Source organism: Acomys russatus, chromosome 11 (assembly GCF_903995435.1).
Source record: "Acomys russatus chromosome 11, mAcoRus1.1, whole genome shotgun sequence".
Lineage (NCBI taxonomy): Eukaryota > Metazoa > Chordata > Mammalia > Rodentia > Muridae > Acomys > Acomys russatus.
The window spans coordinates 3627113-3652643 of record NC_067147.1 but is presented as its reverse complement, the minus strand read 5'-3'; the positions used below and the strand labels follow the sequence as shown (position 1 = coordinate 3652643).

The 25531-nt window shown below is 42.4% G+C and overlaps 1 protein-coding gene across 1 annotated transcript in view; it reads left to right on the top strand.

The window, feature by feature from the left end:
* Il18r1 (interleukin 18 receptor 1) overlaps window positions 1–19501 on the top strand; it is a 28375-nt gene extending 8874 nt beyond the window's left edge. The window contains exons 3-10 of the mRNA XM_051152732.1: window positions 784–949; window positions 3461–3605; window positions 7873–7935; window positions 10622–10742; window positions 12183–12322; window positions 14112–14270; window positions 17960–18118; window positions 19118–19501. Of these exons, the coding sequence (XP_051008689.1) occupies window positions 784–949; window positions 3461–3605; window positions 7873–7935; window positions 10622–10742; window positions 12183–12322; window positions 14112–14270; window positions 17960–18118; window positions 19118–19473 (1309 nt within the window). The 3' untranslated portion in view covers window positions 19474–19501. The remainder of the gene's footprint in view (window positions 1–783; window positions 950–3460; window positions 3606–7872; window positions 7936–10621; window positions 10743–12182; window positions 12323–14111; window positions 14271–17959; window positions 18119–19117) is intronic.
* Window positions 19502–25531: the final 6030 nt, after the last annotated feature.

The following is a 25531-nucleotide window of genomic DNA, read 5'->3' as shown; positions in this document are numbered from 1 at the left end:
TGCGGAATAATATGGTACATGTATGGTATAAGCAAACATGCAATTAAATATGTTTTTACTTTTTAAATTTTTTTTGATGTTTTTACTTTTAAAAACACTGTTGTTTAAAAACATGCCATTTAACACCATTTTCGAGATGGCTGACTTCTAAGAACAGGAATCACAACCATAAGAGCTACTGAGCTTCACCTTTGGCCAGTTGTGCAAGGGCTGTGCCAAACTCCACTTTATTCAATAGTAGGAAAAAGACCACAGAGTTAAATACCTTAAGAAATCGAGCACACAGTGCATATGCACACATATTCAGGAGACAGTGCCATCATCAGTTGTTTATAGATCTCTTGAAACTAAGTCTATCTTTCTGCCTTGGCCTGTGAATCTGAATTTATCCAGCACCAAAGATAAAAATAAAAATAAAAACATTTGCTGCTCTGCTATCCATGCCATATGGCTGACTGTGTGCAGTATATTTGGCACGTATGTGTGGTGTGTGTATGTGCTATGTGAATGGTGTTGTGGATGTTGTGATGTTGTGATGGTGTGTGTGTGTGTGTGTGTGTGTGTGTGTGTGTGTGTGTGTGTTAATGTAGACTGTTCTAGAGTGTAATCTCTCACCCCGTAACAGTTGTAAACTTTCTGTTCCGAACTAAGAGGTGGCAGAGAAAAGCTTATACATTATTGAAAAACTTTCTTCATATAGAAATTAGGGTACATTGGAAAATTGAAAGTTGTTGTAAAATCCCTTTAGTAATTATAAAATCCCTGTATATCTTTGTTTTTTAGAAATGATCGTCGAAAATGGACCTTAAATGTCACCAAAAGAAATGAAAACAGTTGTTTTTCTGAAAAAGTTGTGAACAGTAAATGTATAGAAGTTGAGAAATCTTTGCACATAAAATGTGAAAATCCTGACTATAGTGAGCTGATCTATGACACATCGCTGTATAAGGTAAGCGGAAAATATTTTCACTTAAGACTTGATAGGAAAGCTAACATTCCAGGAAGTGTTCCATTTGACTATGTAAAATATGCAATGTGTGTAGCATGGGAGCCACCTTCCACTGTCAGATGTGTTCCATACATAATCTTGGTGTCTTCTCTTCTGCTCTCCCTTTATTTTTCTTCTATTTCAATTAAACCAGTTTTGGGAATGCAAGTTTAGAATTTTTTCATTTTCTTTTTCTACATCCATTTAAATGTTGAAACACAATTGCATATGTTTTCTGAATGTTTTATAAAGCTGGAAGACAGAAAATGAAAAATTACTTCTAATCCCACAGCTGTGTTTGTTTCACTTAGGTAAGCGTCTGTCCTTAAAAATGACTTATTCTATTGCCTGTCTTTTTTGTCCTAATTAAAAAAATGTGATTATTCATCCCTATCTCTCTCTCTGAACATCTTTCTTTCAAACACAGGACTGCATTTGGTAGGGATTTGATTTAAACTAACTGATCTCATTGTTACTAGACATGTGTGCATTTCTTCTATCCTACTGTCATTTACAGACTATAATGGATGATGCTTATATAAATATTTGTATGCTTATATGATTAGTCACTCAAGACAATCCCTACAGGTAAGGTGACCAGACCAGAGACAGGTTAATTGATTGGCTCTTGATGCACATTAGACAACTCCTCACCCCTCTCCTTTACACGGCCGGAGCATGGAAAGCCATGCTTTCTGAAAGGTGAAAACATTACAGCAGACATTTCAGAAACTCAGTAAGACTGACAGTTGTTCTCTTTAAAAATGCGAGTTCAGGGGGCTGGAGAGATGGCTCAGAGGTTAAGAACACTGACTGCTCTTCCAGAGGTCCTGAGTTCAATTTCCAGCAACCATATGGTGGCTCACAACCATCTATAACATGATCTGATTCCCTCTTCTGCCCTGCAGGTGTACTTGCAGGCAGAGCACTGTATACATAATAATAAATAAATAATTTTTTAAAAAAAAGTGCTAGTTCAATATGTGAGCTACATCCTAACAGAACTTCTGTGTATACCCAGTGTGGTTTCTATTTGCCTCATTGGTGAGCCTTTTTCTCACTGGGTTATAAGAACTCTTTTAAAAGATGCTATGGATGAGCTGATCACGCTTGTGTCTCCTACTTAGCATGTGTAAAATAGTGTCCACATTCATGTCCATGCACATGTGCGTCATGGCCCATGTCGTGCCTGTGGAAGAGCATACCCGAGCTGCTGACCCCATGAAAAAGCTGAGCAGGGGTGCTAGGGGAAGTTGAACCACCAGTGATTTCCTTGAAGGGTGTTTGTCATTCTTGCTCTAACAGTGTTTATGTGTGAGTTTCCAAGGGAGCGTATTATCTGAAATGCTTTCTAAACATATGACTCAGACTTGAAATGGCCTGTCTTCTTTTTCTGTTAAATATAAACATTTTGCAGGACATGTAAATTAGGGAGTCTTGGTTGCTGGGTTTTAGGAAACCCCAATAGACAGATACCTAAATTTAGAAAATGTATGCTCTTGGTCTGTTTATGCCTGAACAGCAGACCAAAAGGCAAGAATGCTGAGACTGTGGGCTGTCCATGATCTTCCTGAGGGGAGTGGTACAAGGCCACTGAATCAGAAAAGACCTTCTGGCATTTTGTGTATATTGGAAAGAATCCGCTTGGGTTTACAAAATCCTACATCTACTCACAAATATTTTGCTGACATTAGGTATACACCAGCACCCTCCAGGCCATTTGGGTAACTGGGCCTACCTCCAGAGGCCTCAGCAGTGGCCAGCGTGAGGCAGTCTTCAGGCATTAGGGTCTCCTTGTTAGGAACATCTGGAGTCTCATGGTCAGACTTAGTCATTCAGATAGCCTTTCCTCACAGTCCATGCACCCCCAGGACCTACCAGTGCGTGAGTGAGAGCTGGTTTGTGGACAGCGGCTTTATTCTTGTTTTTATTGATAAGTAGGGCCTTTGTGGAGAGAAAGATTGAAGTATGCCCATGGATCTAGCCATCCATGTGATCTGCTGCATCAAGAATCTGGGGTGGGCAACTTCTACTCAGTCCTCTGCACTGTTTTATCCGTATTCCCACGGCCTCTCCCCAAAAAAACAGAATTTGCCCCCAAAGCGCCATTCAATAAAGCTGGGGCTCATCACAGTCTTCACATAAGCAGGGACTTTTGTTACTTAAGTTTGCTGTCTCTGTTTGTATTTGTCTGTCTGCGTCTTTGCATGTGTGTGAACAGCAGATTAAGATGAAGTGATAACGATGGTGGCAAGGCCTCTGTGGGCACTCACGGCAGTGGTGGCAACAGGACACTTTGCTGCTCTAGTAGAAGTGATGGAGACTAGGTGGGGCACAAATGTAGGGATTGCTGGTCTTCTCTCCAGCTTCCCTTTATCTCTTAAGAGCTTACGCTTTAGAAATGTGTATGGCTGCAACAACACAGCTTTTACTGGCTTAAAGTATTTGAACTCTCTTTTTAAAAAAAACCAGAACTGTAAGGAGCAATTCAAAGCACCAAAGGTCCTGAAGAATGCCGAGTTTGGGGACGAGGGCTACTACACCTGCGTGTTCTCCGTCAGGCGTTTAGGGAAACAGTACAACATCACCAAGACCACCAATGTGACAGTTGTTAAAGGTAAGACAAAGTTCTGGGAGGAAGCATACGAGAAGCAGATACTTTTTTGTTTAATAATTAAGTTTCATGGGGGTGGAAAAAGTGCCTCTTTGCACTTTAGAATACACCCCTTCAAATCTTAGGATTAAAAGCTTTAGCTTAGGTGCCCATAAAACTGACCAAAACCCCATTTTTCTTAGCCGCAAATGAAAGTTTACATGAGTGAACCTCCCATAAACCAGCGTGTTCTTGTTTAGAATTTTAGTAAACTGTAGAAGCTTATTATGCTTCCATTTTCACTTTGCAAATATTTATCGTGGTCACAGATATTTATTGGTGACCATATTCAATAAATTGTATTTAGTATTGGGAGGCAAAGGGCTCAAGTGAGTCCACTGAAGCGAGGAAGACACTGCACTCAAGAAACTTTGTACTGGTCTGGAGAGACATGAGGCCCCAAAGCTGTGACTATGAGGCAAGTTGGGAGAGTGGCTGAAGGATGTGATGGGCAGTTGAAAGAAAGACAAGTGCTAAAGACTGTGCCACATCTGCGTCTTGGAGGAACACCACCATGAAGGGCAGAGCACACAGACAGAAAAGCTGGCAGAGTGACAAAGCAAGGAAACAGTGTGCTACCCAGAGGGCAGCTTTGTGAGTAGCCTAATTCTTCCTGAGCCCAGAGGACTGTGTGGTGGCAGACACCTGAGAGGCAATTTAACTCAACTGCACCTCACACATATACTTCTGGTGGCACAACCAAGACCTCGTCATCCAGTGCTTTCTTGGGAGCTTACAGGGAAATTATCAAATCAATCACCAGACAGCGGAGTTCAGATTTACATATCTGAGTGGGGACAACCTTGATGTTTTCCCTAGGTCTTTTTTTTTTTTTTTTTTTTTTTTTTTTTTTTTTTTGGTTTTTCAAGACAGGGTTTCTCGGTGTAGCTTTGGCCATCCTGGACTCACTTTGTAGACCAGGCTAGCCTTGAACTCACAGTGATCCGCCTGCTTCTGCCTCCCGAGTGCTGGGATTAAAGGCGTACGCCACCACGCCCGGCTTTTGGCCACGGCTTTTTGTTTGTTTGTTTGTTTTTTGAGACAGGGTTTCTCTGTATAGTCTTGGTTGTCCTGGACTCCCTTTGTAGACCAGGCTGGCCTCGAACTCACAGCTATCTGCCTGCCTCTGCCTCCCGAGTGCTGGGATTAAAGGCGTGCGCCACCACTCCCGGTTTTCCCTAGGCCTATTTTGCCTTCTTTAGCTTTTCCTGACTCCTTCTCATTGCTTCCATCAACTTCACTGGTTGTCTGTTCTGTCCCACAGGCAAGCCCCTATAGCTGTTTGCAGATCTGTGGTGTGACCCTCACCATTGTTATGAGCCTCTCAACCATCATTCTAGTAAGCTAGAAAACCTGTGTGAATGCCACATCTAACCAAATCCACAAGCCCGCAGCCCTAGTGACATCTCCCTTCAGCACTGCACTGTATGCTTACACCACTGCCCTGTGTGCAGTCACAGCAAAGCACCCCAAGACTTAGTGTCCCGAACAACATACACACCTTGACTCAGAGTTCTGGAGGTCACATTCTGAGTAAATTCACTGGGCTGAGGTTGGGGTTTTAGTAGCCTTGTTCAGTTTTGGAGAGTGTGGGGAAATACACTTCTCTGCCATTTCTCACTATCCAAAGGCCGTCTCTGTATCACCACAGCCAACAGCACACAACATGGTAGTCTTCCCTCTTCTCCTTCCTCTCCTTTTCTCCTCCTCCCTCTCCCTCCCACCCTTTTCCCCTGACACACACACATGCACACATATCCATCGTAGATGTATTTCCCTGAGTCTGACCTTTCTGACTGTCTTATGAAGACACATTTATAGCCACTTGGATGATGTAGGATAACTTCCCTTTCCCCAGGTCCTTAAGCAGTCACACCTACAAAATCCTTGTGGCCATATTCTTCCACTAGAACACAATGCCAAGGATGGAGCCAATTATAAACCAATGAAGTTTATTTGGCTAGAAGTGCTGGAAAAGTTCTGATCAAGGGACCACCAGTGAGTGTGTATCTATGGTGGGCTGTGTGGCTTGGGACATTGGATGTCTTTATCACTCTGCAGACTGCCGAGAGACAGGTCTGTTGCTAAGCCAGGAGCTTACTCACATGGCTAGACTCACTGGCCAGGGAGATTCCATGCTCTGTCTGTCTTTTCCCCTGCTGGGGTTCCAGGCGCATGCATTCCTGCTGAGCTTGTTCCATAGGTTTTGGGGATTTGAACTCCGGTCCCATCCTAGCACATCAGCTATTCCTGCCCACTGAGTCACCTCCCTAGCCCCAAGAATAAGGCCGTCAGACTGCATCATCACTTGACTGCAGGGTGAATGGCTATGTGTGAGACAGAGGAACTGGGATGTGCTCATCCTTTTAACTAGGAACCCCTCCCATAACACTTCACCATTTTGGCAATAATGACATTAATTGGTTCTTGAAGGAGGAACCTTCATGACTTAGCGACTTCAAACTCCGCTGTTCTCTTAACAGTGCTACCAAGACAACTATGCTTCCATAGGAATGTTAGAGGAAACAGTGCTACAGTAACATCTGACAACACCATGCTTTCACAGGACCTGGGGATTAGAATGCCTTAGCATTGGTGGGGATGGGCATGCCCATAACTACAACTAGAATCCCATACCTAAATTGCTCAGCTCAAAAACTCTGCAATCTACAGTCACCTGTGCCAACTTTTTCATCCTCAGTTCACATAAGTATACATATGTACACATACATATATACATGTATACTATATGTATTTGTGTACATATCTTCTGGTTCTTTGGTGCCCTCATACCTCTTCTTTCTCCTAGCCACCCTTGGCACTCTTCCCCTTCTTCCTTGAAGAAGTGATAATCATCTTCATCATTACCTTGCACGTTCTCCAGGGACGGCTCCTTCTGCTCCAGGTGAAGCACTTCACAGCTCCTCCTCATAGTTCCCCTGATGTTGTGACCTTGGGCAAACGACCCAATGGCTTGTTTCTGCCTTGGGCTTCCTCAGACCATGGGCTGATGGTGGCTCTTGGGGCTCTCTGGTTATCAGCTGCCATAGGCTGTGCTCACTAACATAGTGTGGAGGCTTCTGGGAAAAGCTTTCTTTCCTAAGGAAGGCAGCCAAGGAGAAGCTTACGCGCTTTTGGTTAGGACCAGGAAACACTAGGAACAGCAATGGTGCTGGGCCTACAGGTTTGTACAGCAGCATTGGGCAGAGTCAGGTAAGACATCCAGGGCATGGATAGGGATGGAGACTCCACATTCTCAAGGGGAGGGCTGGTACCTGGTGGGGGTGTTCCACATGGCTCATCATAGTCTTGGTATATTCTGTTAAGTCCATCAGTGAGAGAACGAGGAGGACAGATGGAAGAAAGTGGTGTAGACCAGGAAGGTTCTTCCCAGTGACTGTCCATCTTCTCTGTCCTAAACCTGTGGTCCTCTCAGTAACAGGGAAGTCTTCCTAGATGAGGCGTCTCTCTGACTTTAGGTTCATTGGCCAGAAGCCAATCTTTGACTTCAAAAGGCGCTAGATGAAGGATGCGTTCAGCTCTGTGAGCATAGAACTAAGGGAAAATGAAACTTCAATCATATGAGCTGGATCAGTAAAAAGTTAATAAAATCACAACAAAAGTCAACATGGAGCAATGATGACAGTCACCCTCAGATAGATCTCAAGACCTAGTGGGTGCCTGACACCATGGGTGGAACTGAATACTATATATACAATGTTTCTGTGTACATGCATGTCCGTAGTAATACTTAGTTTAGAAATTAGGCACAACAACAGATTAACAAGGAAAAATTAATAATAAAATGTAACAATATGCTAAAAGTGTCAAAATCACTGCATTTGTGCTTTGTGGCTATGATTAAATAGAAAATCTTTATCTGAACACAAGCAGCTGACACCATGATAACTGGACTGACAGCTCACAAGTGCATGGATACAATGGGACACTTCATCTTCTAGTTTGGGTGGAATCGATGGAAAACTCAGGATGGCGCACAATTTAAAATTTCCAAGTTGATTATTTTAAGGTTTTTCCTACTTAATGTTTTTGGGCCACAGTTGACCTACAGTAACCTAAACTGCAGAATATATAGTCATGGGTCATGCAGAGCTGCTATGTTGGAGCCTTTGTCACACAGAATGATGATGTCACAATAGGTCTGTGCCCAAGATAAGTGCAAGGCAATTCAACTGTTTTCACTTGTTTGTTTGCTTTGCTTTGTTTTTAGGGAACAATAAAATAACTCCAGCTATTTTGGGACCAAAGTTGGACACTGTTGGAGTAGAAGTAGGTATGTTCTATAAAGTGTGCTTTCTGAATTTATAAATGGAGTCATCACTGAGTTTTCAAAGACTGAATCTAGCTCTCTGTTAATTGATATAGTTTATTTTATATTTGTTGAAGAATATTACAAAATGAGTAAAAGCATGGTATTGTTTAACTATTGCACTTTTAGACAGCTAAATGACATTTCTTTTCCAAAGTTATTGGGGCTGTGTACAGTTTGTAGCCTAGGCTCTGTGCCATTTTTTTCTCCTAATATTCTCCATTGACATTTCAAAACATGAAGGTTTGGTGATAACACTCTGGAGGTATGATTCAAAGTTATCCTGTAGTCTGAATACTTGGCAATTGATGGAATTGCAGTGCTTTCAGGACCTGTCTAACGGTTCTCAAGCTTCCTAATGCTGTGACCCCTTTAATACAGTTCCTCATGTTGTGGTGACCCCCAGCCATAAAATTACTTTGTTGCTACTTTATAACTGTGAGTTTACTACTATTTCGAATCATATGAAAACTGTGATGTGTAGAATATCTGATATGTGACCACTGTGAAAGGGTCATTCAACATCCAAAAGGGTTGCAACTCACAAGTTGAGAACTGCTGCTCTATGCAGATCTTAAGAATCAGTGTGCACAACAGAGTAATTTCTCTAAAGAATAAAAGAAAGAAAGAATGGAATAAATTTGCATATGCTAGACCAGTGAGCTCAGTGATTTGAGAATATTGAGATTCATTTTCCAACCTGGGTAGAGAAATATTGTCTCTAAGGTATGGACTGAAAAGCTGATACATAGCCCAAGGAACTCATAACTATCTCAGTCGGCTCAGAACTCAGCTGGGGCGGGAGCAGATGCGCTGTATGCGGTCTGACTTGCATTTAAGCTGCTGGGGCTTGAGAGCACACCACGCTCATGGTGGTTGCAGACCTTTGCTGCTAGGACATAGCTTCTTAAGGTGTGAGTTGAGACCACAATGGGATTGTATAAGTGAATGTGGGAGCCATAAAATTTTTGGCAAAAGTAAAAGATTTCTGAATACACAATGACAGAAGATTCCAAGTCAAAACCACAAAGAAGCTTTCAAAGAAACAAAGATGGTTCCAGGAGCAATCACAGGAATTGTCTTGTACGAACTTCAATGCAGCCTCAGTTCCAAACACACATGCTTTGCACTGCGCATGCCTTCCTCCCATGTACTCCACGGAAGAGGACTGCGCATGCCTTCCTCCCATGTACTCCACGGAAGAGGACTGCGCATGCCTTCCTCCCATGTACTCCACGGAAGAGGACTGCGCATGCCTTCCTCCCATGAGCACCATGGAGGAAGAGGACTGTGCACGCCTTCCTCCCACAGAGTCCATGGAAGAGGCCTGAAACATGACTGAAACGCCTTATGCGGGTTCAAGACTCATGTGTGTTTGGAGGTTCAGTTTTTTTACTGTGCATATCAAAGTTTCTGGTCTTACGGGCACAAAATGGTTTATTTACAGAAAATAAAAGCCTTTAGTATTTCCCTTCTGTCATTCCTCAGCTTATATCAAATTAGTGAAACCTTGGGCATTATTGTCTTAACAGTGTTTCACTTTGAAATTGGCTGTTTGAGTTGCAGACCTGAATTTTACTTGAAAATGGTTGAAGGGCTTTTGGTTTGGGATCAGGATAGAATTTCTGCAATGACCCTAAATATTCTTCTACCATTTTGTATTATATATTTGTATAAAGTGATCTCAATTTCCATCATTATACAATCAAAATTTGAACATTTCTAAATAACATTGAAGATGCTCTGTGTCATGGATTGACAATTACTCAATGTTTAATTCTTTACACAAAGCATACAAACAAGCATACCATCACATTAGCATGCAGGTGTGCATTAGTCTTTAATAAAAATGGCAAAATTGTGGATATAACAAAGAATTCCTTTCAAATACATTTTCCTCATGTCTTATTTTCAGGCAATGCTTAATTTGTTGACCCATTAATAAACTGACATACTCAAGTACATGAAAATTCTCTTTCTGGAAGGGAGTTGTGCATGGGATGTTTAGGACATCCTGCAGAGCAGCCCTTGCTCTCCTATTAGCCCACTGGCTACATCTCCACATCTCTGCAGCCTCATGCTATCCAAACTCTGACTGATACTAACTGTGATCTGTGCAGCTGTCCCCAAACTCTACAGAACTGGACTCTCTGCTTTATGAGACTCCTGCTTAATTCAACTCCAAGATATTCCTTATAAATAAAATGGCTGCTCCTATTTATTTACCTGGGAGAGGCCTTTACTAACCCCACTTTAATCTTACCATTTCTTGTTCTTTCCCTTTGTGCTACAATGCCTTGCTTGCTTTTTAAGTAATTGGTTTGTATGATATACCGATTTTGTTTTTCTAGTGGTTTAAGAGAGACATTGGCTTGTCACTGTCCACTAAATTGAAGATCAAAAAGTTCACTGACCACTGAATTTTAATAATTTATTTAAAATTGAATATTTAAATAGAAGTCAACTTATTCCTTGGTGATGACTAGTCATTGCTACATAATTTTTGTCCTTTATTGTAATTATTTAAAATGTAAAATGAAGCATCTCTTCCATTTTTTCTGGTGATGCTATTTTATATTCAGTTATCACACACTGATTGTATTCTACTAAGTTTCTAAATTCAAAACTGAGATTGTCAATTTCTACCTAGGAAAATATGCGGAACTGAACTGCACCGCTTTACTGAATAAGAATGATCTGTTTTATTGGAGCATAAGGAAAGAAGACAGATCTGACCCTAATGTGCAAGAAGACGCTAATAAGACAACTTGGTATGCATACGTGCTCTAAAGACTCACATGTGCATACAGCAGGAGAGGCTGGGCTCTTGGGGGCGGGGCTGGTAGATGTTTAAGTTAGCTTTAACTGTAATTTTAATTTACTTTTCATTATCGTTACCGTGTTCCAAGGTGTCAGATCATACAGAAATTGACTACACATATCTAAGCTTGAAAAAAGGAAGGTTCCTGAGAAGGTTAATAGGGATTTTTAGCACCATTTTATACAGGTACCAGTTAGTCAGGGTCTGGGGAGATGTCACCAAGCTCCTTATAAAAGAGCAATCAAATGGTGCCACAGTTTCTTGGATTTTGAAAACTGTGTCAAGTGCTTGATTTTTATTAATGTGCCAAAAAAAGCAAAAGTAGCATAATAGTAAAACTCAGGCCATCCGCATAAGCCGTCCATTCTCTTAACCACTGAGTGATATATGGTTGATATAGTTTTGATGTCATTTGCCATTTCCTGCACTCCAACAGCACTGTGACCCCCAGTGTCTTTTGACTGTCTTGAGAATGGAAAAATAAACCGGGGGCCTTCGAAATGTGGTTTGACTGAATTGCATCGTTGTCTTGGTTACGGCTCTATTGCTGTGAAGAGACACCATGACCACAGAAACTCACTGGAAAAAAATAGCATTAAATTGAGACTTGCTTACAGTTTCAGAGGTTTAGTCCACTCTCCTCTTGGCAGGGAGCATGGGGACACACTGGATTCATGGTGCCAGAGAAAGAGCTGAGATTTCCACATCTGGATGGGCAGGCAACAGGAAGAGAGGGATTCTGGGCTTGGGAAGGGTTCTTAGAAACCTAAAAGCCCACCTCCCAATGGCAGACTCCTCCCACAAGGCCACATCTTCTAATCCTTTCAAATAGTGCCACTCCCTGGTGACCAGTTATTCAAATCTATGAGCTTGTTGGGGCTATTTTTTCTCAAACCACCTCAACAGTGAGGTCTTTGCTATGATAGGACTCTGAGGCTTCATAGCATGGAAGAGAAAGACCATCCTTAAGGACCGAGATGCTGCCTCCATGATGTGTAGCTTGGGGCCCTGATAGAGCCCATGACATGCCTTTTGACTATGAGCCAAACAACCTCTTTTCTTCAAAGACTTTAGCTGCTCAAGATTTACTTATAGCAGTGAAAGATGAAGAATACAAAACTGGCTGGCCATAGTTAGTAGGGGTGACAGTGTGGGAGGGATTCCAAGTAATTAGGAGGGAAAAATAGAAAAAAAGAGAGAGAGAGGTATACCTTCCTGTGAGTTCTCCTGCTTCTTGAAGGGATCAGGAGGCTAATATTAATTTATACCAGAAACAGAGGACATAGCTGATGCTTCCTCTCAATATTTTAGGCTTAAAAATTCCCATCTCCTGAGTAGACTTGCTGGTCATGAACAAAGCCTATTGCTAAATCATCTTCTGACATTGCAGGATTTCTGAAGGCAAACTGCATGCTTCAAAAACACTGAGAATTTGGAAAGTTACTGAAAAAAATCTCAATGTTTCATATAATTGCACTGTAACCAATGAGGAAGCCACAGACACCAAAAGGTTTATCTTGGAGAGAAAAGGTACATGATTTGCTGCTCTTCTTGGCATACTACATGCTGGCTCTGTCTGTTGTTTCATCCCTCCCCACAAAAAGCTTTCCAAGGTGAAGAAACCCATTCAAGGTCATGGAACAGGTAGCAAAACTCCCAGTTAGGTCTAGATCCACACATCCTCTCACATCTCGTGAGCATCATCTTGTGAATCAGAGGCATTCCAACGCCCTGCTTTGGTTATTTGATGCTATATTTGTATTTCCTGGGCACTGTTCAGTACTAGCCCAATACCTCTTGCATCGTCAGAGTTTCTGCCTCTCAATGCTTCTCTCAGTTCACACGTGCCACCTGGGTAATAGGGTCTTTCTGTCTCTTGGGCACCAGGAATTCATAGATATCTCTCAAAGATGTGGGGGTGCCAGAGTATGACTTTTTTTTTTTTTTTTTTTTTTTTTTTTTTTTTTTGGTTTTTCGAGACAGGGTTTCTCTATGTAGCCTTGACTGTCCTAGACTCGCTTTGTAGACCAGGCTGGCCTCGAACTCACAGCGATCCACCTGCCTCTGCCTCCCGAGTGCTGGGATTAAAGGCGTGCGCCACCACGCCCGGCTCAGAGTATGACTTCTAAGAGTTTGCTTATTAGAGATACATAGTGCTCACTTAATGGAATGACTGATTTTACTGGAAAGATTATCTCTTCAAAGCGGGCTGCAGAGGAGGGCAAAAGCTTTGGGGAGGCTTACATTGTTTGGTGTGGAAATCTCCATATCATTATTATCTTGGAAAAGAAACAAAAGAAAAATGTAATGTATATATAGTCACTGCAGCATTGTGTAAACTTATAAAAACTAGAGTCATTATAGAGACAGGTATACTGTAAAATGTTGTTGGTCTAATGAGGAAATAAAATGTGGTTAACATATAGCCCCAGTTAAATAAAAATTTCTTGGTCAAAAAAGATTTATCTATTTTTATGTATATTAGTGGTAAACATGTGTACTTTATGTCAGCCTGGTACCCTCAGAAGCCAAAAGAAGGAGTCAGACTGATACCCCTGGAACTGGAGTTAGAGATGATTGAACCAAACCCAGTTCCTCTGCAAGAATACCAAGTAATCTTAACCACTGAGTCAGCCTCTAGCCTTCCCAGAAGGTTTGGCACCATATGACCATCACCACTTCCTTGCTGAATACAAACTGAATCAACATGGGAGATACAACTCCTTTTGAAGACTATATTGTCTAAAATTTAGCTAAAGCCCAGAGTGCTGTGTGTCAAGCACTGTTAAAGTGGTCCATGCAGTGTCTCGCTCATCAGCAACTGTAAATGAATCAGAAGGCTCACTTACTATTTTTACTTTGCATATGAAGAAACTAGAAACTAGGAGCCTCAAGGATTTTCCCTAAAATATAAACTAATTGATGGAGACAGGTTGGAAACCCAGGTTTTCTCAGTCCAGTACGCCCCCTCTGCAGAGAGCAGCGGGGTCAGTCCACTAACTGCAGCTATCGCTGGAGTCCCACCCTGGCATATTATTGCTTCAGAAATCTAAATTCCACAGACACAGACACAGACTTCCCAAGTGGCCATCCCACTCATGTCTGTGGGTACCCTTGCACACGTTCACAAGTTGAAGTAGAAAGATCCCCCACTTCAGACTCCAGCCCGAGTGTGGGGAGCCGGGGGAGTTGGGGAGACAGATACCCGAATCAGAGAGAAGGGCAAAAGCTGGGGTCCACACTACAATGCGATTGATGTGGGGCTGCTGGCCACATTTCTTTGATTCATGATTTCCCCTTTCTCTATGTTTTTCTGCAGAAATTACTGATATCCCCAGCCATGTTTTCATGAGGGGAATAATCATGGCAGTTTTCATCTCTGTGGCAGCAGTGTGTGTGGTGATTCTGTGTGTCATTTATAAAGTTGATTTGGTTCTATTCTATAGACGCTTAGTGGACAGAGACGAGACACTAACAGGTAACATTCTGTGATGGGGAGCATCCTAGTTTATGGTTTTGTGCCTACACCCAATAAAGGAAACACCAGTCTTCATCTTATTTCGATGCCACTGCTAACAGCCTGTGAGATGTGATCCCAGGCCGGAGCCGGGGTTACTCTGAATGAGTTGCACTGTGATGGGTGCTCTGCAATCTCATACTTGTTTGTGACTTTCCAAATGTGTTTCTCTCAATGTTTCTTTTCTCTGCACTGCGTCCTCCTAAGTGCTCTATGCTCTACACACACCACTGCATACTTTATTCGCCACATACACCCAATAAAGTTGTATTCATCGAATTTTCTGCCATTCTCGTTCATTATTTTAACTGGGAAAAGGAGGCCATATAGTGTGCTTGGAAGAACTTTGTGCTAGAAAGAAAATAATCTCAGTTTTAAGCTCCTTGGCCATCAGCCATTTGCTAGCTGCTGTTGTGTGTATTGGCCTATGATAAAGTGACTAAAAATTCTTCATATTTCAAGAGTATTATGTTCTTAAAAAGTTAACCAATATCTGATGCCTGTGTGTGTCTGTGTTTGTATGTGCTCAGTTCTTATAGGAAAAAATACTTCATAGAGATCAAATTCAAAATTTATAAATACACTCTAGGAGACCATCGCTGTCTTGCCCATGACCCTGACTCCCACACTTGCCCCCACTCCCCCTCCCCCCCCCCCCGGCAAGCACATCCAATAAACTGTTGACTGGCTTCTTACTCCATGTTGCCCTTAAAAAGCAAATCTTGGCTTAGGGTACTTTATTTTACTATTTCCAGTTTTGCTTTGTGATTTCTTATGTATCTTATGTTATTGAGGAAATCCCTCATCTTTCAAGGTTGCTCAGGACCTTCCTGCCTATCTGTCTGCCTACTTTGAGATTGAGTCTTATGTTGCCCAGGCTGGCCTCTCTAGAACTATGGAGTTATCCTAGTATCTGTATTGTGAAAGCTAACTATACCCATGTTGTTATCTGTCTTTGCTTGCTGTGGTGTGGCTCTGTGGAAGACCTAAATATATCTTTGCCTTTTTGGTATCCAATTTGGGGGTTATAAGTACCACTTAACCTCATGATATGAAGATATGAAGTGATCCTCATATCCACTCTTCTAAGATTTTTAAAACTTATTTATTTTAGATTATAATAGAACTACATCATTATTTTTTGTTTACAAGTTTAAATATCACAGCTAGCAGGCTCAGAGAATATGACTCTCAGCCTGCACATGTGTGATCTTGCTTTGAAAAGATATGAGACAGCAAAGTGAGAAGTCTGTATATAGTATTTCTCCATGGTCCCTGCTCAGAAAAACTAATATGTACATTTAAATGGGCATCCAATAACCTTTTTCTCCTTCTGGTTTTCTATATTTTCCCTTTGTCAATTTTTTTTATCATTTTTCCATTTTGTTTGTTTTTTAAATTGCTTAAAATCATTGATTTTATTTTAGATGTTTGTGTCTGGGTGTGTACATATGTACCACATGTGTGCAAGAGCCTGGGTGTGTACATATGTACCACAGGTGTGCAAGAGCCTGAGTGTGTACATTTGTACCACATGTGGGCCAAAGCCTGCAGAAGTCAGAAGAGGGCATCAGGTTGGGAACTAAAGCTACAGATGGATAGATATCACCATGTGAGTGCATATAAACTATCATTTACATAGCCATGGTGTTATTAATTAAGGATCAAAAATACTATTTAATCATCAGTGTCTCAGTGTCTTCCAGGCACAACAGGATTTATTTATATATGAACCCACAGAGACTGTGACAGCACACATAGACCTGACAGGTTCACACCAAGGGAAATCCCAGCACTGAAAAGAGGAAGTAGACACAAAGCCCCGCCCCCAACCAGGAAGCTACTTCCAATTGATACCTGCTACAAAAGGGGAAATCAGTTTTTTCCACTAAGCCTCTCCCTATCCACATTTAAAAATAAATTGTAGTGTAAACTAGCTGATTTGTATCATAAAAGAGAATTATTTGAAGTAGGAAATTTGAAATCAATAGTTGGGAACTAGTTTCTCATGAGTAGGAAGAAAGGCATGTCATATGTCACATGTATAGATACAAATGTATAGATACCTTGCTTGTTTCTTATGCTCCGTTAGATCGTGACTATAAGGAGAGTGTGATCCTTTACTTGATTTAGCTCTTGGTGACTTGATGAAAACATTTAGGAAAGCATTATTCTTCATCACCTAGACAGTAGCTATAGGTCACGTCAGTCTAAAGAACCATCCAGAGGCAGTATAACTGACTGAATTACCAACTCATTTTATTGTCACCTGCCTTTCCTACCTGTGATGGCCATATGATTCTGCAATTTTTATCAAAATTTTCTCACTCATGTAATTCTGTTAAAACAATTGTTTTATATCAGCGACAGCCCCTAACAACTTGGTGGAGCAGAACACTGTGAGGAGAAAACTGAGCAAGCGTTGGTCAGGTAGCAATTGTTTTGCAAACCTGAAGGAGAAGAGATAGGGTTGGGCCATTGGGTATAACTGGCATGGCATGCTTTATAAAAGGGACCCAGAGTTATTCCACTCCATCTTATTGTAATAAAAGACCCAGATATGTTTACTTTCAATTTAGTAAGTGAGGTTTAATGCATTCATTGGCCATCTACTAAATTTTTGTGTGATAAAGATAATCTACTCCACTACCACCATCCTTTTCCCCCATCTACACCAATTGCATTATTGAGGCCACTGAGGTGAGGACTTCCTTGTTTAGGTTCCTCCTCCTTCGCTGGCCATGCTATTTTGTTCATCTTTGTCTGTGTCACACACAGAATTTTTCATCTGCTAGCGTGTTTCTTTTAACTCATCTCAAGATGTACATGTCTCATTGATACATTACATGAAACTAAAAGGAGAATCACCCAGTGGGGACAATGAATTATCTTTGTTAGTTGGACAACATGTTTTCTTCTTCGCTGTTTTTTCTCTCACATCTAAATACTGATCCATTGCCAAGAATTCTATGGGAGCACACTTGAGCTCACACATGGTCAAGATTTCAATGGATCACAGGTTTTCCTTGTGACATTTGATGCTCTAGGGTGTGGCGTGTGTCTCGTGTCTAGTGTGTGTGTGTGTGTGTGTGTGTGTGTGTGTGTGTGTGTGTTAGATTATAATTACAACTTCACATCCACCCATATATTTTTCAGTGTTTTCCTTTAAATTCATGACTCCTCTTCTCATTGTTGCTATCATCTTGTTCTAAGCACTCTTATTATTTCTTCCACTTTCTGGGGGTATAGGCTCAGTTTTATGTATGTTTCTTACTTTCTTTTGCTTTGCTTTGATCTTACTTTTTAAAGGCAGTTAGAGAATAAAACTTGGGTAGTGGCATGGTAGAGTTGAATGAAATGGATGAGCTAGGGTGTGATTTCCTTCCCAATCCTGGAATGAGGGTCTTCTGGACTCCCACTTTGCTATCTTTATATGACTCGATGTCTTGATTGTTATCTCCCCCTCCCCCATCTCTCTTTCTCTCTATTCGTGGCAGGAGTATTAACAGTGTTTAGTTAATCAGTTGCTTGGTATGCATCTGAGATTTGACAACCAAGAATTCTATTCTCTTTATTTATTACTTTCACACAAACTTTTGCTTCAAAAATTTCCATAATCATAAATTAAATGAGTCCATCTTATCTCCTAGATGGTAAAACATATGATGCATTTGTGTCTTACCTGAAAGAGTGTCACCCTGAAAATGGAGAAGAATACACTTTTGCTGTGGAGATATTACCCAGGGTCCTGGAGAAACAGTTTGGGTACAAGTTGTGTATATTTGAAAGAGATGTGGTACCTGGGAAAGGTAAGAAAGGACACCTTGGACAGACAGTTAATGAGATACATTTTAGTGAGATGATCGGCCATGTTTTTTGTTTTTGTTTTTTTTTTTTTTTACCTTAAAACTATGCAGATGCCAAAGTCCTTTAAGCCAATAGAAACCAGGTCAGACAGTGGCTAGTAATTAGTTAAGCAGGTGAGTCTGATTAACCAATTTTTCATTATCATACAGTAATAAATATTGAGAAAATGACCTCAGCCTTTCCCCCATGACCCTTTTCATTCTGCATCACAAGTCTGACATGAAGAAAAGGCACAAGTGGAAGGCAGCTGGGGAAGGCACTCAGTGTCAGACTCTGACTTCCATGTGCATACACACACACACACACACACACACACATGCACTCATGGCACATTCGCATGCTGAATAAATTAACTAATGAGAAAAAGGAGGGGAAGGAGAGAGAGGAGGGAGGAAGAAAAAAGGAGGAGAAAGAAGAAAAGGTTTACTCACCTGTGGTCTAAAATAATGTGTGGTTTTGCTTAGCTTGGGTCATTGTTTCTGCTTTATTTTAAATCTTTAACCTTTCCACATGAATGAAGAACAAATTAATATAGTGATTATAAAAATGTAGTACGTCTGGGGTAAGTCTGCCTGTCGCGCACCAGCTGGATGAACGCAGGCAAGGTCAGCCTTGCTCTGGGCTTTGGCAAAATGGGGGTGGGGGGGGTGGTGGTGCGTGACAATACCTTTCCATGAGCTTGCGGTAATGGTAAAACAAATCAATGTACACAAAACTTGAAAGAAGGCACAAGTGCTTGGTGGGTGCTCATGATGGTGGCTATTTACATGATTATTTCGCTAGGTGTCTGAAACAAATAAAACTGTCTTTTTTTGAAAGAGAACCTTGTTAGTGCAGCCAAAAGTTAAGTACTGTAGAGCAGGAGGATGCGAGGATGTGCTACTAACTCTCCTGTGCCCACCCTTTGGTTCTCTGAACTGACACAATCCTCACCCTTCCAGCTGTCGTGGATGAGATCCATTCCCTGATAGAGAAAAGCCGGAGGCTAATCATTGTCCTGAGCAAAAGTTACCTGATGAAGGAGAGCAGGCTGGAGCTGGAGAGTGGCCTCCATGAAGCCCTGGTGGAGAGGAAGATTAAAGTCATCTTAATCGAGTTCACTCCAGCCAGCAGCATCACCTTTCTGCCCCCATCGCTGAAACTCCTGAAGTCCTACAGAGTTCTGAAATGGAAGGCTGACAAGTCACTCTCGCATAACTCAAGGTTCTGGAAGAATCTTCTCTACCTGATGCCTGCAAAATCCATCAAGCCATGGAGAGAAGGATCTGAGGTGATGCCTGTTCTTTCAGCACCATGAGCTCCAGCAAAGAGCAATGTCAAAAGAGACAGAAACCCTTCTAGATGCTAGGTGTGTGCATAGACGCAAAAGGGGCTGCCGGTCAAAAGACTGAGTTCCGTGAATAGCGCTCCGGCTCCCAATTAGAAGATGAGATTTGTTGTTAGCTCGTCATCGATGAAACGGATCCTTGATCCATGATCCTAGCTCCGGGAAGACATTGGGATTCACAGGAAATCAGGAAGCCTGTGAGATTCCACCCCTTTGGAAAAGCTCTGTCTCTAAAAATACTTACATTATGATTCATAAGAGTAGCAAAATTACAGTTATGAAATAGCAATGAAAATAATTTTATGGTTGAGAGTCACCACTTTGTGGGAAAGTGTATTAACGGGTGCAGTGTTAGGAAGGTTGAGAATCAGTGGCCTGTAGCTATCTGCACACCAACCCATCCGGCAAGGATGAAGCTAGGCAAAGAAACTGACTTATGCTCCCAGAACAAGGCGTCTCTTTGGGAGATTTCAACTAATAGTTCATTCCAACAGGAGGGCTTTATGGGTTCAATGAAGCATCTTCTATGAGCCCATTCTTATTACATCTCAAGGGCGCATGACTCTCTCCAAGGCTTGGGAGGGAAGGAGAGAGTGGAAGAGCTGTCTGAACGGCAGGGAAATGAAGTGAGAAAGACCCAGGGACTTGGCTTCAGGATGAGTTTAGTGTTGCGAGACAGCTCTTGGGAACTCAGTCAGACATGAGGTAGGATCCGCTGACTTCTCAGACCTTTTCATGAGACCTTGTAAAGGGGACCCCTAAACACCTTTGTATCATTCACGACTGACAATAGTGTAAATTCAGAGCACTCAGTGGCCCTTTCAACTTCAGCGGCCACAGCTTCCGTTGACTTTGTGTGCAGAACTACATGTAGGGTAATATTAGCTACTAAACTGCAACGAACAAACAATAATAATTTCTTGTTGATTTTATTAGCCACTTTAAATGCCCTTGGCTGAGGGTGCAGTCTGTGCAGCCAAATTTGAGTGACAGTCTTGGGCTTTCTGCTTCTTTTGTAAGCTCTGGAATTTTATCTTTTCATACCTCAGTTGCCTCATGTTTAAAGCAAGAATTTAAAGTAAGTATATCTACTTCATATGGGGACTAAAGACTGCTCTGTAGATGCAGCTCTTACTGTGGTAACTGCTCTCACTCAGGCTTGCCTCAGGGATTTAACAGTGGAGCAAACAGGAGCCAGAGATCAGGCAGGAAAACAGGTCTGGGAAGTTTTTGAGTTGAGCAGCAAATTGAGAGGACATATGAGAAGCAGCAAAAGAGGGGGAACACACAGACAGACTGACAGACAGACAGACACACACACACCTGTTGTACTATAGACAACTCTGGACTCTGGAAGACACTTTTGTCTCTGTAAAGGAAGTCTTCACCCTGTGGTCTTCTCCAGGGTTCAAAACAATAGCTGTCTATGGGACTTGCTAGTGTGTGTATATGTTTGTGTTTGTGTGTGTATGTTTTTGTGTATGTGTGTGTGTGCGTATGTTGATCTTGCGTAGGAAAGAAGATTTGTAGACGCCCAAAGCTGTCTGCAAGCTTGCCTAGTGCAGCAGGAACCTTCTAGGAATGTCTAGAGAAGAGATTGTCTGCAACAGACATAGTAGATTTAGAAAGAAAGGAAGAAACAAGAAGAATTGATATTCTCAAGTGATTTTTTTTTTTTTAGCTCATGACTTCCTGTGATAGTTGACTGGCTTAAAAAGGGTAAATTCAACAAGTGTTTTATGTCCTGTGTGCGAAAATACAGAATCTGAAGAACTTGCGTTGCTTTGAGAGTTTTTGGTGGATACAATTATTTTATTATGCGCTGACACGTGAAGTTTATTTCATATGAAATATATTTTACATTAAATCTGCCAAATACATACATTAGGTTTGAAATGTCTCTTGATGTCATTTTCATTTATTTTAAGACTGTATTTCCTTGTTCTCAGCATAGATTCCCATGTGTTTTAAAGGGATAAGGGAAAATCAGCATGGCTTCCTGCAACTATCATTTTTTTAATTTTATTAATTTATTCAGATTACAACTCAATTGTTATCCCATCACTTGTATCCTCTCATTCCTCCCTCCCTCCCACTTTCACCCTATTCCCCTCCCCTATGACTGTGACTGAGGGGGATCTCCTTCCCCGCTTTATGGTCATGGGCTATCAAGTCTCATCTTGGTAGCCTGCTTATTCCTTCTTTGAGTGCCACCAGGGCTCCCCACCAAGGGGAGGTCATCAAATATGGGGCACCAGAGTTCATGTCATAGTCCCTGCTCTCCACATAACTGTGGAGAATGTCCTGTTCATTGGGTAGATCAGGGTAGGGTTTCGAAGTTTACTACTTTAAATGCCAGTTATCCTGCATGTATCTTTTTGAAATTTGTATTCTTTGAGAATTTTGTATATGTATACAATGAAATATTATATTTCATTTTCTCTCTCCACCTCCTATTCCCCACCACATTTCCACGCAATTATTGTCTTCATCTTAAAAGTAATCTACAAGTCCAGTGCTGCCCATATTGTGCTGCCCACTAGGATGTGCGCGTGCTTATGCTGGCTAGTGGCCCACATGACTAAAGAAGACTGATTCTCCCCCCAGTAGCTATCAATTGCCAATAGCCAGAGCTGGATTCGCATGCCATGCTGGAATTTTGACATATAGCAAAGTAGCAATAGCTGAATCCATGGGCTTTTGACATGTTTATAATACCAGGTACGAACTCCCTCCTGTGAGCGATCCTTAAGTATAACCTGGACGTGGGTGGTTACTGCATACACACATGCCACTAATGCATCATTGGGTAGACTTTGCCTGGCATGTCAGTATTTTAGCATGCAGGTTCCAGTGCCGGGTAAGGCTTTCTATATCTTTTCTCCAGCAGCAGCCTGCGTAGCATCGGTCAGTATGAAAGCTGGCCAGTAGGAAGAATAAGGCGATTCAAGCCTAGAAAGATAAATGTTCTATATTCTTTCTCCTATGTGGATCTTGGCTTCAAATCTTATAGCAGACTTTCACATGCCAGTTACTAATGCTTATATTTTTAAAAAATTGGTTTTAAATGATGCTACCCATCACTATCAATAGTCTAGGTTTAGATATTAGAGTGTCTTTCTCTTATATGATTTCTGAATGTCCCTAGTCTGGGAAGTAAATTTCAGACTATCAGAATGACCTTTTCTGAAGGACACGTGAAACTCTTCACCTATTTCAATCATTATGTTAGAAGTGTTTATTAAATCATTATTACAGTCACTCAAAAATCCTGAATACAGTGACCTACACAGTTCATGGGTTCCTCTATGAGAGCAGGACAGAAAAGGGTGTTTCCTCCTCAGCAGTGCCTGTTGGAAAGCGAGGCTGTAGGTAAGTACTTTGAAGGCTTTGGACACTTCTCTGGGAAGGCAGCGTATACCACAAATGCACAAATCAGGCTTCACAAATAGGAAGCTGTCTGCTTAGGAATGGCTCAGATGAGGGGGAGAGGAAGAGGGTGTTCAGGGTGCCTTCTGAACCTTTCAGATTGGGGCAAAACAGAGCCAGATGAGAGCATACCCTAGGCAAGGCATGACCATCTATGGCATCTCCAAAATACAAGGAGGGAAAACTAGAGAGGTGCTGCCCTGGTGCGGCAAAGGTGCTCAGAAAAGTGTGAGAAGGGCCGGTACTGGCATGGTGGCAGAATGGGACAAAGACAGAGTCACTGTCTCCTGAAGTATGGCTCTGAAGAAGAGATCAAAGATGGGGGACATCATATTTTCAAGAGGAAACTGCTCTTCGTGTGAGATCTCTATTGCAGCAGGCCAGGATTGGGGGAGGGGACTCTTCAGAGTGACCAAGCCACAGAGCTAACAGGAAATGGTGTGTGTGTGCTCTGTGGGAAAGACAGGGGCCCAACCTGCTGCATCTGCATGCCACAAAGATAGCAATCAGAGCCCAGGGGAGGAGTAAACTTGGATGACCACCTGTTGGGTACCAGGGGCCTAGACAGGGAGCTAGCCTGAGATGACCACCAATATGGCACCACACAGGCCTGTTGGGAGCACGCCATGCTCGAGATGATCCCTGCTCAGTGCCATAATGTATGGGTAGGGTATAGCACTCCTGCAACTACTCTTGAGGTGACCTCAGATACTCAGAGATGCTGGGTACCACCAAGAGGAGCAAATTAGTGGTGGAGAAATGGAAGAGAAACAGAAACAGAGGATGTGGGAACAATGAAGAGAGGCAGAACTGGAGGCTCGAGGGTGGTGAGGAACAGCCTGATGCGAGTGATGGTGATGCCACCTGAGACCATGATGGGGTCCTGGCCTGTGCTGCCACTGGGAGCCACATCTGGGTCCGTGGTCTTGCAGCAGCAGGGGTTGCAGCCCAGGGACATTTTGACGTCTTAGGGATGTGGAGATCTGGGTCCATATCCATTGCCTGGGCATTGTGGGAGAGCTGGCCTTGGAGGCATGAGAACAAGGGAGCTGACCCCAACCCTAGCCAGTTCCAAACAACCACCACCCCCAAGCACATTTCTGGAATTGTGGGTAAGCCTGTCTGAGGGTATGAGGATGGAAGAGCTGGCATGGACAAGGGAGATACTTTCCTCCCTACTCACCCCTTGACACTTGGAGGCAGGCAGGAGACCTGGCCCTGGGTCATGAGATCAGGAGAGCTATCCCTGCCCCTCACCAGCTGCAGCTCTTGGAGAGTGGGCACTGCACCTCAACTGGGCAGCACAGTAGAGATTGTCCTTGATGTGAGGATTGTAGGTGAGGCAGCCCTAAGGACATGAACATGGGAGAGCCAGGTCTGACTCTTGTGTGTTGTACAGTGGCCTGGACTAGGGAGAGATGCCTTCTACCTGTCCTTCATCCCTCAACACCTATGGCAGGTGAGAGAGCTGGCCTTCAGGTCATGAGAGTAGAATAACTAGCCCTGTTCCTCACCAGCTGTGACACTTGGGAGAGTGGCCCTGGACCTCACCTGTGCAGCAGGGTACAGCTGGCTCTGGTTTCTGGAGTTGCAGGTGAGACATTCCTGAGGGTGTTTATGAGAGCAAGAGAGCTGGCCCAGCTCCTTGCTTGCTGAAACACTCAGAAGAGCTGGCCCAGATCCTCACCTGGGCAGCAGGGTAGAGCTGGCCCTGCATGGGGGTGGAGGGTTACAGGTGAGCTGACCCAAAGGCAGGAGAGCCCTTGGGCTGACCAGCTCAGATACTTCTCAGGCCCAGACCCAGGGCTTTGAGTTGACCCACACCAGCATCTCACCTATCAATAAACTGCTGGAGTACATGAAGAGACCAGATCCAAAGCTGCAAGGTCTCCATGACACAGGACAACAGCAGGATAACTGAGAGAAGTCCCATGAGCTTCCAGTATTTATAGTGTAGCAGAAGTTAAAGGCCTCGTACCAGACCAAGGACTCATTGCAATGAACATTTGCCAGCAAATAAGTGTGAAAAAGGGTATACTATGGGACATACTGTGACACACTACAGCTTCCACAACAAGATTTTCCCCTTCTGTTGGGGGGGGGGTGGTTTGAAAGGATGGAGAGCAGGTATGAGGGAAGAGGGAGATGAGTGGGATTGGGGAAAATGATGTAAAATTCACAAAAAACCAATAAAAAGTTAAAAAAAAAGAAATTGACTTTCATTTCCATATTTAATATAAATCATTATGCACAAATATCTACATCTCTCATCCCTCACAGATAAATGGCAGTAATTATAACCAGTTTTTCCAACTTAATTTTCTTGCAACTATTTGAGCAACTACTCCATAATTATATAAGGAACTAGTTCTCATTATTTCATACAAATACTTGGCACATTGTTATGTTACAATTTGTTCAACAAGTCTGAAGGGGTTCTGGAATTTTGCTCTTACATGTTACGTTATGAAAGACAATGTTATTTAAAGACATTTTCACATTTTTTTGGCTTGAATATTTTTGAGATTATGTCCAAGAGGCTGTGTCAGCAAACACACATATGTAATTTTCTCCCCACAGGGACTGTGTTGTCTTCCAT